This window comes from Corylus avellana, chromosome ca1 (assembly GCF_901000735.1).
Source record: "Corylus avellana chromosome ca1, CavTom2PMs-1.0".
Lineage (NCBI taxonomy): Eukaryota > Viridiplantae > Streptophyta > Magnoliopsida > Fagales > Betulaceae > Corylus > Corylus avellana.
The window spans coordinates 33,133,830-33,149,345 of NC_081541.1; the positions used below are offsets into that span (position 1 = coordinate 33,133,830).

At 33.8% G+C, this 15,516-nt stretch overlaps 2 protein-coding genes and 1 non-coding gene across 3 annotated transcripts; all 3 read right to left on the reverse strand.

Moving 5' to 3' along the window:
* Nucleotides 1-982: 982 nt before the first annotated feature.
* On the reverse strand, nt 983-3,745 carry LOC132164518 (uncharacterized). Its single transcript, XM_059575040.1, has 2 exons — nt 3,627-3,745; nt 983-1,856 (listed from the first exon to the last, which is right to left on the reverse strand). Exon 2 carries the CDS (start codon nt 1,852-1,854, stop codon nt 1,132-1,134), a length of 723 nt encoding a protein of 240 aa, XP_059431023.1. The 5' UTR covers nt 1,855-1,856; nt 3,627-3,745; the 3' UTR covers nt 983-1,131.
* A 2,854-nt stretch (nt 3,746-6,599) lies between these two features.
* TRNAE-CUC (transfer RNA glutamic acid (anticodon CUC)) lies at nt 6,600-6,672 on the reverse strand. Its single transcript has one exon. It is a non-coding gene; the product is annotated as a tRNA-Glu (tRNA).
* A 3,151-nt stretch (nt 6,673-9,823) lies between these two features.
* LOC132174668 (endoglucanase 24-like) lies at nt 9,824-13,225 on the reverse strand. Its single transcript, XM_059586309.1, has 4 exons — nt 12,560-13,225; nt 11,832-12,131; nt 11,173-11,334; nt 9,824-10,662 (listed from the first exon to the last, which is right to left on the reverse strand). The coding sequence occupies exons 1-4, from the start codon at nt 12,983-12,985 to the stop codon at nt 9,901-9,903; spliced, it is 1,650 nt and encodes a 549-aa protein (XP_059442292.1). The 5' UTR covers nt 12,986-13,225; the 3' UTR covers nt 9,824-9,900.
* Nucleotides 13,226-15,516: the final 2,291 nt, after the last annotated feature.

The window sequence follows — 15,516 nt, forward strand, 5'->3', positions numbered from 1 at the left end:
GGGTTTTGCAAGAGAGACGCGTGAAAGTGTTAGTCTTTTTTAGGTTAAAATGGTGATGTAGTTAAAAAGAAAAAATTTGTTAAATCTCAACCGTTGATTTTTTTTTTTAATTATATTTAATCCCAACCATCTGTTATTTGATTTCCTTATTTAATTTTATAAATTATTGTAGTACTTGTTTTTAAGAATGGAATGTTGGAGATTTTAAGACAATCAAAACAATATGAATACCTTTCTTAATTACTTATTTACCATAATTTGGCGCCTTAATTAAATATTATTGACTGTAATTAAGGCCTTAATTTATTTTTTTTTTTTATGGAAAACATCTTCATTAATACTTATTAATTAGGGGCCTTATTAAATTGGGAGCCTTATGCGGCCGCCTAATCCACCCAAGGCTCCAGCCGGCCCTATGCTGATGAAACACAAAAAAATTAGGCCTTACAACATATCTTATATTAAGCTTGCTCAATCTAGCGTCCATACCTCAAATTGAACCCTACTCTAGAATCTTAACAATCGACTACGCTTCTATACCAATGTTCACGACGAACTACTCTTCAACGGCTTTCATTTCAGATATGATAGCCCTTTTTACTTTTATGGCGGCTTTACTCAAACACTAGGTAACGTTCCATTGGTTGCCCCCTTAAAGATTCAAACACATAACGTGGTGTTTGTTTTGATACCAATGTTAGGTACCCAACCAATACACCAAAAAAGTCTACAGTTAGGCCCTTAGATCTATCTCATGCTAAATTGGCCCGATCTAACACCAGACCCAAATTGAACACCACCAGGATCTTAACATTTTGCTACCATGAAGAATTCATCAGTCTTTAGACATTCAGATAGAATAGACTCAGAGAAGTTTAACCATCCCCCAACATACACAAACGCAAAAAAGCCTTTTTTTTTTTTTTTTTTCCCATCAAAGCTCATTTTGGTGAACTGTTTAGGCTGGATGCTATCGATATTATAGAATCTGTTATTGTATTAACACATGGTTGCTTCGATTTACAGGGAAATTCAAATTCCTCATCAAAATCTTGTCGTAACAACTCCAAACCAAATGTCAGCATCAGTATGCGCCCAAAAAAAAAACAAGGAAGATAATTGTACAATTGTCTACCTAGAATTTTGATTTAAAGACAGATCTGCCATGCCAGCAATCAGATTATCAAGAGGCTCTTCTTCCAAATATTTCCATGCGCTTGAATCATTAGAAGTTGATGGTATCGATCCAAAAGAACCTTCTGCAAGGACCTTGTTCAATTGTGTATCAAGTTCGTCTTCCTCAGCTGGAATGTCCAAATCCCAGACCCTGAAGATATCTTCAGTCGATGGCTCCATCTCATAAGTTGAAGAACCCAAACCAAGCTTTGATTCAATACCCTTGATCTCTTTCAGGCCCTCCATGTAAGTCGGCAGAAATGGATTTCCCTCAAAAGCCAACGACTGGAAACTATTATTCTTAAACTTGATTGGAAAATCATCACCGTCTGTTTTTGCTTCTTCATCAATGAGAACATGATCATTCTCGGTTATTCCTTGGAACTGCACATTTTCTTCCTCCTCAATAGAAGGAAGTAGTTCAACATCACTTCCTTCAGGAAAGCCATCACTTACAGAAGCAGAGGCGTTGAATGATTCGGGTTGGGAGCTGAAGATTTCTAGTAAGGCATCTTTTAGAGAATCCCAATTACCATTTGAATTTTCTGGATCTTTGACCAGGCAGGAGTCAGCCCAAGCAATGTCTTCTGCAGAAAGGACTTCACTCTGATTAGACTTCATGACACTCAGAATAAGGGAAGAAATAGAGCTTTCCATCTCACAATCTTCTACGTCCATGGCTGCAAATGTTTGGTGAACAATGTCAGAAGAGAACTAAAAAAAAAAAGGTTACTGGTTGCAGAAGTTCATCCAGCACATAAGAACTACTTTTGCAGAGGCATAATGTACGAGGATGTCAGCATTCCACTAGGTACAGGCAAATTGACGACATAAGTCCAACAAATAAATACAGATTGGCTAACCATGCATGAGGTCTTATCCTGTCAGTTACATTAAATAAATACACTTCAAAAATGCTTATCTCTGTCTTCCATTTCAGGTGCAAATGTTAACCATAATCTATTTAACCTAGAAACCTATACAATGCAAAAAGATATAACCTATTTGCCACCAATTGCAGAGTGGCAATCTGAACACAGGCGCCAACCATTTCTATCACATGTCAGGATATTGCTAGACACGATATTTAAAACCACCTTAAAGGCGTTAACCAATACACCCATCACCCAAAAAAGGGAAAAGAAAGGCAGTATGATAGGAATGGAACTCCAATGCTGACAATGAGAAGCAAGACCAGCAAACATTAGCATAAGGATAATGTAATGACCATAAGCTTAGCCTAGAAATAGAAAAGTCCATCAACTTTTTGGGTTAGGAAAGACCAACTCCTAACTAGGTTCGAACTTTACAGGAGAAAGAACCCCATTGAAACTCAAAAATTCGATCATGATCTTCATTCTAACCCTGCTCAGAAAGAGCTCTTTCATTAAAAACGAAAAAAGAAACGCTTTAACTGTCCAAGCTCCAGCAAGAGGATTAACTCAAAGGAAAGCACTTAGACATAACGGATGAGAGCCCTAGAAAAAACAACAGGATGGCTATGCACTCCTGTTGGCAAGGCCAAACATGAAGTTGGGACAAATATGCAGGATATCAAACTTGAGATTTCTATAATGAAGCTTTTTAAATAATGAATATGACATGACACAACATCAATCACTCAACATAACTTCAAGGTAGGAATATTTGTTAGGAAGTTACATTCTTAATTACATTACATGACAACTCATGGTCGTGATTCAAAAGGAAATCGTCCTCTCTACTATTTTCATTAATTTAGAAACAAAGCAACATATGATAAGGTGCCTAATGAATACCAGAATGGTAAAACAATATAGATTTACTTCCTAAGACTTGCTACAAGCAGAATCAGCGATGCTTCTAAAGTAGATGAAACGAGAATTCCAATGAAGAAACAGGGTAAATCAGCATACAAGCAATTTCCCCATCAAGAACTAATGTTCCACTCTCTATGTGGACTACTCATCTTCCCAATATAGGACCAGAGCATTACAGTATGATCCAAAAACCTATTCCCAAAATTCTAGCCATTACTTTTAATTAAATAGTTCAGATTTTTCCATCTCAACCTACAACTTCGAGAGATGCGATGACTTAAAACAAAAATTTAGAATGCAGAAGCAGTTTATGCTGATGTAACAAAATCTGAACCATATAATCAAAACTCGACCATGGAGCTAGAATCCTAACTCAATCTCAACGAGCCAAACAATCATTTCAAATAATGAAGAACCAAAATTCACTGGGCAACCAAAAAAAAAAGCTCAGACATGTTTTGGGAACATACAAACGGCTCTAGGGTTTGGTAAACTGAAAATTAAAGAATTGAGATTATAGAAGCCAATAAAGCAAGCTTGAACCTGAACCCTAAATCCTAAAACTGTGCAAGAACGTAATTAATTCGAGAGACAGAGAGAAACAGAGGAATTGAAATTCGTAGAGAGGAAATTAGGGCACGAGAAGCGAACCGTGATGAATCGGTATCCGTAGTTTCGCAGATAGGTAAGAACAAACAAACAGCTAAGCGAGTAAAGTACGAGGCCGCATGGAAATCGTTATCGAAAATTTTGAGAGAAGTGTATAACCGTTGTCGAATATCAGAGACTATTTTTTGTTTTTTTACTTTTAAGTACTTAATTGCCAAACACCTTTTAATTTTTCCCTCTCAGAGCATTTCCAGCCGTAAGAGGTATTTTACCTAATCAAAAAGTATAATTTTTTATTTTAACTACTCATTTTTTAATACCAAGTCCAACAGATTCTTTATTTCATTCTTTATTTTATTAAATATTATTTTTTAATCTTTTTTTTTTTTTTTTAAATCCGCAACCGCTTTTGCATCATCTTGTAAATTGTAATAAAATTGATTCACGCAGCATACCTTTGTGTTATTTTTATTTTTCCATTTTAGTTTGTCAATCATATGCATGATATTCTTTTCTTTTTTTTTTTGGAGGGAGTTTTTAGTGATTTATAAGACTTGAATTTGTATCATAAATTCATAAATAGAGAAGAGAGAAGAGAGAGAAACGTTGAGGGAGGGAGAGCAGAGAGAAGAGAGATGAGAGAGAAAATAATACGGAAATAATATTATATTTAATAATATAGTGTGCTACAATGAATAGCAATATGAAGCTATTTACTGTAGCCGTTAAGGTATAATAGCTAATATGAAGCTATTCTGTTGGAGCAAGAAAAATGATAAAAATAGTTAAATGTAGCTAATATCTCTATTTTAGCTACACTGCTGGAAATGCTCTTAGGATGGAAATTAGTGTTCTCATGGTGGGGTCGGGTTGTATAAACACCATAAAGTTTAACCATAACTTGAAAATTGTCAAACTTTTCAATCATAACTTTTTAATTTTGTATTGAATTTGTGAATCATATCAAAAATTGTCAGTTATTATGTCACGTATCAGATTCGACCGTTCGAGTCATGTTGATGCATTGATATAAGATTATATAAGTTAACCCATTTAGTTAAACGAATCAAACTTTTCAACGTTAACCACTTACACCATTACGTAGGCTTTCTTTTCATTCACTCATTTTTTTTGCTTTTTTCCTTTTTTCATCTCATTGCGAAAGAATTGTAAGAACAAAAATTAGCTATAAGCACCGAAGAGCTATGCCAAATTTAGTACTACGGATTGTATATTTAGCACCAAACCATTTTCAATAACCCTAATACTAGAAAGTTTCAATGGCGGATCTAAGAATTCATATTAAGAGGGGCGAGAGAATGAGGAGTAGGGGTTATGGTAAAGAAAACTTAGAAGTGTCAAGGCGGTTACAATAACCTCTAACCGTAACCGCCTTAACAATTAATAGATTTCACTAACCGCAACTGCTAACCGCCTTGCGGTTAACTGCCGGTTAGCGGTTAGTGAAATAGATAACCGCCCGCTAACCGCTTTTTTAAAATTGAGCTTTTTTTTTTTTGGCTTTTTGGGCTTTCTTTAGAGCTTTTTAGGCCTTTTTTTTTTTTTATAGCTTTTTGGGTTTTTTTTTACCTTTTTTTTACCTTTTTTTTTTTTTTGTATTTTTAGTGTAATAATGCTTTAATTAAGTTGTAGTTATATGTAATATATTGTTTAATTCAATTGAATCAATTGTGATTATCATTGTACATGAATCATATGATTAACTTGTAGATTTATGACTTATGAGTTATGTCATATTATATATGCATTATTTATTATTATATAATTATATGATTTAATGATCAATTCATCATGTGATATAATCATATCAATTATAGTGATAATATATAAATTACTAAAATTATAATGATAATACATTAATACTTAAATTGTGTTTATAAGTAACACATTGGTCATTGTTTAATCCAATATCAATTACTTAATTTGATATTATACGAATCATATCATTATTGTACATTAATAATATGATTCACTTGAAGTCTTGAATAAAGTATTTGAATTATCATTAAATCATATGATTAAGTATTGATATTATACATTTATATTATTCAGATGCATATGTAGACTTATATAGACTTGTAAGTTTATAACATACATTGAAAATAAGTTTCTAAATATTTAATTGTTGTATTAGTATGAATTGATATACTTATGAGTTATGTCATATTATATATGTATAATTTGTTATTATATAATCAAATGATTTAATGATCAATTGATCATGTGCTATAATCATATAAATTATAGTAATAATATATTAATACTCAAATTGTGATTTAATTATTTTAAAAAAAAATTGTGATTTAATGATCAAGTGATTATGTTATATGTATAAATATTTTTATAATTATAAAAATATATTATATAAAAATATAGTTAGCGGTTACGGTTAGTAAACCTAATAACCGCTAACTACTAACCGCTAGGCGGTTATAACAGTTAGGCGATTAGTGATTAATACGGCTAAGCGGTTAGCAATTAACTGTTATAGCGGTTAGCGGGCGGTTTTTAATCGCGACACCCCTAAGAAAACTAAAAAAACTATCCTTAGAAAAAAAAATTTCAAAATTTTTTGGAGGGGCCACTGCTAAAAACCCTATATCTATCTCACTTTTATTTCATTATATTGACGTAGCAATGCTAATTAATATTTTTTTTTAAGCATGGTGTCTCACAAGGCTCATAACATTGAGGTCACATGTTCAAATCCCGTCTTTGGAACATTGGCTCATTAATAAAATGAAATAAAAGTATTGTTACAGCAATTATACCATATTAATAGTCTATTGGTCATGACTCATAAGGCAAAGCATTGTTATATCTTAAAACATTTTTTTTTATTGAAAGAATTATAAATACCGCATACTCTTTGCATGGATTTAAATTTTTTATCTGAAAACATTTGAAGAATCTATTGAAGAAAATTGTTGCAGAAGTGGGAAAGCAATTACGTAGATCGAGAAGTGGAAAATCTAGATTTTGGCAAAAAAAAAATTCCGTTGCCGGGACTTGAACCCGGGTCTCTCGGGTGAGAGCCGAGTATCCTGACCAACTAGACTACAACGGATGTTGGTTAACTGTTTATGCATAATATTTATATTCTATTTTATGTATCTCTCATCTACCATCCCATCTTTGCCTCGATGAAATTCTGAAAACTTCATCATAGGGCTGGAACCAGTTACTTTCGTTTTAAAACCTCTAAGATAATTTGGAAAGGATTTCATATGGATCAACCCATAGAAGTATATTCCTCTTCAATTAAACATAAAAGGCGAGAGTTTTGCTTAGCCAAATGTTACTTATTTCAGTGCAATACAAGGAATCTCATGCCAAGCCTCCAAGTTTTCGAGCCAGGCTAATTAATTAATGCCCTTAAGCTTAGTTATCTTGATAATCAGCAACATAATTAATGCTGCATTCATGTCACGCCTTTTTATTGGGCATTTTAGGCATGTAGTTTTTAGGATCGAGATTGAATGCAATTAATTAACTATTTGTATTGTATGCACAATTGATGTGAGAAAGTAGTTGAGCCTCGCAACTATTTAGATAGACTGATCCCAAACCTCATGTTACTCAAACACCTGTTTAGGTAAATAGGACCTAGATCGACTTGCCTTGTCACATTAAGTGCATGCAATATCATGAACAACCAAAGTCACCTTATCCAAATCCTAGTTAGTCCTAGTTTTCATGTGTATCTTAGCCATCAAAATTTTGGCTTATGTGACAGCTAAAATGGATCCAAATTTGAAGCCAACAACATCATGAGTTTGGGATATGTGCTTTGTGCATGAAATCAGTTCAAGCCCAAAAGGTTAGAGTGTATGTTTTGAATGATTAAAATTGTGGGTCACTTCACCATTCACATGAGATGCAACTTTTTAAGAGTTGTCTCTATCCCTTACTCCCTCTCATAAGAAGAGAAATAAGAATTTTATAGTCTAGTAATCCGAGCAGCAAATATAAGAGAGCAGTTATGAAACTCACCTATTCGAATAGGTTTCAAGTAGTCAATCTTTGCTTGGATAGGTAGACTCCATACGATCTCTTTTATATTTAGTGTTGGAATTACTAATAATTAAGAATTACTGAAATTCTGAATCTAAATAAAAGTTGGTTGCAACCACTTATAATCTGTTAAACTCCTTTTTAATATGTGAAGCCCAACACGTAGAATATTTAATTTAAATGAGGATGAATTAACGGAGTCAATGTTCGATCTCAAGACATTTAATTATAATACCATATTAAATTACCAATTATCCTAAAAATTTAAGCTAATAAAAAAAAAAATTTAAACATTAGTTTAACATATTCCAGACTCTCACTTCCCCTTCAATGACCCATTGACCCTTGTAGGATTGTAGTTGCAACCGCAAGTTGGAAATGTAACCACAGCCACAGGCCCACAGGTCCACAAGTATAATGTAGAATGAAGTCATGTTACTTTTTCGGCTTTCCTCACTACCCATCTCCAGTATGGGCCCAATCAGTTTAGCAACTAAAGTGGCCCACAGAGGCCTAGACGAAGGTGTTTCTATCCCACTATAATACTATGAAAAATGTTTTTTTTTTTTGCATTCTCACGTTTATTTTGCATCTATTTTCATTGAGTTGGCATATTCTATCTATTATTATTATTATTATTTTGTCATTTTTAATTAAGATTGAATGAAGCACACCAACTTATCAAAAATGTATGTAAGATTGACGTCATAATGCAAAGAAGCATTTCTCTAATACTATTCCTATAAAGAACTGGTTTTGCTTTCATTACTTTTAGATGATCCGTGACCTACCAACAAATGAAATGATACAAATTCAACATACTTTAATAAGTGACAAATGTCATTTAACATTTTTATGTTTCTAAAAAATTAATGTTTGTGTTCATAGATTAGTGAAATAACAATAAATGACTCTTAAAATATTAAAAAAAAAAAAAAAAAGGTGAGAGATCACACTTGAGACTTATTAGAGTAGGTTGAATGAAATTTCCTTCAAACCAATTTGGAAGAAATTTTTGTCCCAAATGAAATATTGAACTGAAAATATGAGTAAATTATAGTCATAGTTTTAATTTATAACCTCTACTATAATATTATGATTAATCATCATTTATTTCAAAATTTTAAATTAAAAAAAAATTAATTAATTAATATTCTAACAATCACGTCGTTGAGGTAACGACAATCGTAACGACCCAAAAGTGAACTTAATTATGAACATGGCATGAGCATGAAGAGGGATCTCATGAGACCAATTAATAGGGTTGTTGGCAAACAGAGGCGGTACCTGCCTCTTAGTGCCACTTAAATTGGGTAGCCTGGTAGGTAACAAGCATGATGAATGTTCAGCCACTTCCACACTTCCATAAGAGTCCTCCACCAAAAATCTTGCATTGCTTTGAGTAGGTGTAGTATCTTTCTCAACCATTTGGTTGGAAATATTTTTATTATTATTTTTTTTTCTTGGGAAATAGTACAGAAACACCACAACAAACCAACACAGAAAAGAAAAAGCCAAAAACAAAAGAAAAAGACAACACAAAGAAAGTGATAGCATTATATGGAGGGTTTAGGGTCATTAATAGGAACAACAATGAATAGGGAGGAATGAAAAGATATAAATGCTTTCATTTTCGCCTGAAAAAGCGGTTCGTCTAGTGAGATTATGCGCATACTAGTTTATACTGTACTAAATTGAGTAAATTTTATGAAATGACATTTTTGTTTAGAGAAACTTTACTTTAAACCTCTGAACTACGTCATGTTTTGAAAAGACCACCATAAATTTAAAAAACTCTCAATTTAACTATATGAACTTTCAATTTTAGTCAATTGACCCCCTCTGTCAAATTTAGTCATTAAATTCTAACGGCAATGCCTAAAAATACCAAAATACCCCTCCATTTTTTATAATTTTTTTTTTTTTAAAAAAAAAGTAATAATAATTTAAAATTAAGGGTAAATTTAAAATTTTATAAAAAAGTCAGGAATATAAACGTCATTGTATCACTTTTAACGTTTAAAATCTGACGGAGAGAGGTCAATTGATTGAAATTGGAAGTTTATGGGTGTAAATTGAGAGCTTTTTAATTTTGAAGGGGTCTTTTCGAAACGCGCGATAGTTTAGGGGTCTAAAATGAAGTTTTCCATTTTGTTTAAATCTTAGAACATGATAGAAGGGAAGAAACAAAAGAATTTTTTACATGTAGAAATAAGCCTTTTTCTCATTATCCTTGTAGAAAAAGTGACAACAAGATTTTGTGACTCCAAAATCCTATAACTCAAGAATCAAGCAAATTACTAAATAAGAATAGAAGAGGAAAAGAAAAGAAAAGCAGATCACTTAAATAAGCCTCTTCCCTCTTTGCTTTGCTCATGACGAGAGGCATCTTTTCCCTATTCTCAAATGATGAGTCATGAATTTGTGTATTTGTGTCAACTAGGGTTGGGTTAGCAACAAGGTATGCTAGTACCCCGACTAATGGTGCATTAATGTAGGTCGTCGGCTCTGATTTCTTATAATCGACTCGATCGTCGTCGTAGATGTCGTCTTCCCCAGGTCCTCCCACCACGGCCCCAACGTGGATATTAGGGTTAGGATTTGTTGAATTGAAGTAGATAGAACCCTCCTTGCACCCAATGAATTGAGGATGGTCTTTGATTGACGGCATCGACGAGCCGCGATGGTGAATACGTTGTGGGTAGTAATCACTATAACCGACCATATACGATATACCCTTAGGGTTATCGCCTAGAATGTAATCAACTTGGCGTTTAGCGAGCTGGCGAAGTGTGGTTGGACTTACATATATGTTCCCACAGTTGATAGCTTGAGACGTTCGAGTTAGGTAGTTGGCATAGACTAGTGAAAGGAATGCAATTGATGTTGCATGCTGCAAGTTGCTGCCTCCGGGCTTGTATATGAGTCCGCCGTTTGTGTACTCTATGTGCGAGGCTGATGATTCGGGTATCAGCGCGCACATGAAGTTGTCAGCCGATGCTTTGTACGATTGGAGGGAGTACACATTTCCTTCTAGGACTTCCTACAAACACCATCCAGTCAAAATGAATGTCAATGCAACCTATAATTTTAAACAAAATTGTGAAAAGTATATCGATTGATAGTACATTTTACAAAAGTTGTAATTTAAAAATATAAAAATTTTGTTTTGTTTTTTTTTGTTTTTTTTTTTTTTTTTTTTAAAAAATCATAGACAATAAGATGCGTTTTTATAAACATTCTTTTTTTTTTTAATAAACGTACTATTGATTGATGATGTCGTTTTAAAAGCTTCATTTTTGAGCTTTTACCAAAAATATATTTTGACTATTTTTAAGCTTTTTGAACTCTTAAAAACGTTTTCGATTTTTTTTACCAAACATGTATTATTTTTTTCTTCAAACAGGATTTTTGAGTGTTAAATGTACTTTTAGGCCATTCAAATGCAAACTCAAACATGTCCTTAGTTTCAAAGCAGATATTTTGAGTTCGAACCCGTCTCCAGAAATGGTGGTTTAACAAATTTATATTTATGAAATTAAATTGGTCTAACCTTAGAGACTAAAACGTTAAGTCCAGCGTGTTTGTTGTCCCATCCAAATTCATTTACGTTCTCATCGGCGCCAAGGGTTTGGCCGTTGCTTTGTATGTAATTGAGGTAAGTTTCTTCGTTAGTAGCTCTCCTTAGCCATGCTGCTCCCCATAGCAGCTCATCCTGTCCAACCCCATTAAAATTAAAAGTTGATCATAAAACCACAGCTTTATTAATAAAAATAAATAAATAATAAGGTAAAGTTACCTCCAATTTACGACAATTTACCTCCAATGCTAGCAAAATGACAAAATTACCTCTATATAATTTTCAATAAGACAAAAATACCCTTAAATTTTTTTTAAAAAAAAAATTAGTATTTTTGTTTTTTTATTTTAGTAAGGGTAATTTCGTTATTTTGTTAAAATTAAGGGTACATCATCATTGTTTTAATAGTTTAAAGATAAATTGTCACAATTGATAACTTTGAGGATAAATTATCATCAAGGTAATAATTAGAGGGAATTAAATGAACTTTATCGTAAATAATATTCAAATCACATAGCTTTAACTATAATGTCCTTACAACCTGATATCGCAGTTTATTTGTCTCTATCACGTTAATGGCAATCAAATTTAGCAACGAGGACCACTTAGGAAAGCGTTGTTTGGTTAATTACCTGATAACCATCAAAATCGCAATAAAATGGGCAGGCACCGTATTTAATATTTGAATTATCGCTGTAAGCTCCTCTATAACTATCTGCGAATTGGAAAGCATTGATGGCATTTCGTAACAAAGTATCGGAATATCCCGAATCTGATGACCGGAATACTATTGACGAAGCTGCTAGAGCGGCTGCGGTCTCCCCGGCAACATCGGAAGCCGGATTCGGTGCATCCACGGCATAAACTGTCCTGGTTGTGTCCATATCTTCCGGTCTTTCCCAACAATTATGGTCAATGTTCGGATCCCCCACCTACAAAAAAAATATATCATTATGAGGCCAATTTATGTCTTATCAATACGACGCAATAAAGTTTGACGACGAAATTTCTAAGAAGAAACAACATGGTCCACACTCTTACATGATTAACGTACGAAAAGACCCAAATTAAGGTGGAAAATTGGTGCAGAATTGGATTAACGAATTTATTAAGTCATGTTAATTAAGCTTAATAAATAATTTGTTACAGTTTTTCTTTAGGGCAGGCAGTTAGAGCAAAGGCTTGCAATCGGGAAAAAGTTCTAATGAGCCCACTTGCCCAAAATATTAAAATATCCGGGCAAAATGTCAAAATATCCGACAATGACTGTCTTTCTACCCATAGACGGATTAGTTCAACTGCCCCGCACCCCAGACATTTAATTTACAAACCCACCACTGACAGTACGGTAACAATTTACCTGCACAAAAATCCGGTTGGGCTGAGAAACGGTCTTGAGCAAATAGTCCGTGGCCCAACGGATCGCCACCAAAGCGTTCCTGAGATCGTTGGGCGGCATGGAATCGCCGAACTCGATCACGCTCCAGGCCAGCATGGTGGTCGTGAAGGCCATCGGGAAGCCGAACTTGACGTTGTCGCCGGCGTCGTAGTACCCGCCGCTCAAGTCAGTGTTGTACATCCAACCGTCGCTGAGTCCGGAATTAGCGCGCCAAGTGATTCTCTGGTCCTGCGGCAAGAAACCCGACCGCTGGCCCTCGTAGAATAAGATTGCCTTCGATAATGCGTCTTGATAGTCATGGGTGCTGCTCGATGCAGAGCCAACGAGGAGGAGGAGGAAGAGAAGAAGAGAAAGGAGGAGATGATGAGTGAAGGAGAAGAGGGTCATTTCTTGGTTGTGCGCCGGCGGGGGTTTTCGCCGTGGCGCCACGGGGTGGGGGATCGCCGGATCGACGAATAGCTTTAGAAGCGCCGACAGGGAGTGATGTTTTAGTGAGAGCTCACATGCAAATGGAACCACAAAGGCTTGCACAGGGCTATGTAGTTGTACATGAGCGACAAGGGGCTTTTCCGTGGGGTCCAATATTTTAGCTCATTGGAAAAGTGGGAGTGCTGTGAAAATTGTTTACAATCTACGTGCTTGTAAGGGAAGGTTGACAACACTCTCTTGATCATGTTTGGCATCACAATTGAATTGGGGGGTGAAAATAACTTTTATAAGATTTTGGTACAAATAAAAATTTTTGTGCCTTTCAATAAGAGAATGATATGTTAGCATTGAGCAAGAAAATAAAATATTAGTAAAACATTGGATCTAACCTTTTCGGTCCCTCACCTTCTAACCTACAGACAAAAAATAAAAAACCTCTCGTTTACCTCTACTTTTAATTTTTTTTTTCTTTTAATAAGGATTAATTTAAAAGTTGATTGAAATTATGGCTGACAATTTTTGATATGATTTACGAATTCGACATGATCTCTGTACAAAATTACAGAGTTATGGTTGAGAAGTTTGGCTCTTTTAAATTGGTCGAGTTAGGGTTGACTAATATAATTTTATACCAATCATTTGATATAATCCAAACCCGACATACGACATAATGACTAGCAATTTTTAACATAACCTACAAATTCGACACAAACATAATATAAAATTAGAGGATTGGGGTTTAAGGGTTTAGTTGACCAATATAGTTTTATACCAATCATTCGATACAACCCGAACCCGACATACAACATAATGACTAGCAATTTTTAACATAATCCACCAATTCAACACAAACACAATTCAAAATTAGAGGATTGCGGTTTAAGGATTTAACCCATTTATTTAAATAGGTTAAGTTATAGTTGACCTATATATTCGTATGCTCATGCCTTGACACGATCCGAATATGACACATGAATATGAATTGTCACTCATAATTGAAACTACCATATCAACATTATAAAATAATGAGAAATGTTAATTTTTATTTTTTATCTATCTCTTGTAGTCTTGTTCATCTCCATATGACAAATTCACCATTGAATCTATAGAATTCAAATACCGATTTAATAATAATCTTGTAAAAAAAGAAAATAGACAAAAATAAATGTTTAACACTTTTTAAAATAATAATAAAATAAAAATATAATTTTTAGCATTTTTCATCAGTTTTACTTCTAGGTCCTATGTTCCTAGCAAACAAATGTTGCCTTGTGTACATGATTTGTATGTTGAACACGCTTCTAAAGGGAGAGTGGGGGTTGGAACTTTCTATAAAGTGCTTTGGGACTATATACTATACAGTGGATTCCAAATATTTAGAATGACGAGGATAAAGAACCAAAAATATTCTTATCTCTCTTCCAAAGCAAGATGAAGAGGGCGGTGTATTTTGGCTTTTCAGAAAATTGCATTTGCCCATATGACTAGGATGAATGGAGATGGAGAAAAACTCATTATTGTGGAATTAGATTCTTTATCTTTGACCTCTAACGTGTCTTTAACAACAGACAAATCAAGAGCTCTTAATTTGATGGAAATTATTCTTATTGAGGCAGTGGTGGAGCCACTTAAGGCTTGGAGTGTCACGGGACCCCAAAGTTTTTAATTTTTTTTTTTTTTGCTATTTTTCTCCCAAATTCCACACGGTACTCCCAAAAAAAAGAAGAAAAAAAAAAATTATTCTCTCCTACTTACGCAAGTTACCATTCGGCACTTTCAAAAAAATTTTAACGACACTCCCAATATAATTGTCCGACTCCACCACTGTTAATTTAGGCACGCTTAAAAGCTCTCTTACAATTATGGGTGGTGTTTACGTTTTGGTTTAGTTTGTATTAAGGTATTAATATAATACTATATAGGTCAATTTTACTCCGATTCATTTAATTAAATACGTTAGGCCTATCACCCATAACCTCATTAATTTCTTGTTGAGTTCGTATGAAGTTCACGAGTAATGTAAAAAACTGAGAGCCCTTATGTCATATGTTAAGTTTGGATCGTATTAAAACATGTGCATAAAGATTTATATAGGTCAATCATAACTCAACTCATTTAATTAAATAAGTCAATCATAACTCAACTCATTTAATTAAACGAGTCAAATCCTCAAACTTAACTTACTAATTTCGTGCTACGTTCATATCATATTTACGGATCATAGCAAACCTTAATAGCCCCACTTAATATTATACAACTTAATTCCTTAAAGTTATTACATGACCAACTTCATTCGATATATCTATATTTGCTCTTTGTAATTGTTAGAATATATTCAAAATATATAAAGAGTGAAGGAATTAAGAAGAAGCAAAGAGTATTTTGATAGCCTTATTATAGATTATGAATATGCTACTCGCTGCTACTCTCCTAAACCCTAATATGCCATAGAAATGAAAAACGGATCATTTTCAGTCCAAATGGATTGG

Coding starts and splice junctions, on each gene's coding strand:
- LOC132164518 (XM_059575040.1), bottom strand. CDS start 1,854: ATGGACGTAGAAGATTGTGAGATGGAAAGCTCTATTTCTTCCCTTATT.
- LOC132174668 (XM_059586309.1), bottom strand. CDS start 12,985: ATGACCCTCTTCTCCTTCACTCATCATCTCCTCCTTTCTCTTCTTCTC. Junction 12,132..12,559: donor CCAACCGGATTTTTGTGCAG/GTAAATTGTTAC, acceptor TTTTTTTTGTAG/GTGGGGGATCCGAACATTGA. Junction 10,663..11,172: donor TTAACGTTTTAGTCTCTAAG/GTTAGACCAATT, acceptor TGGTGTTTGTAG/GAAGTCCTAGAAGGAAATGT.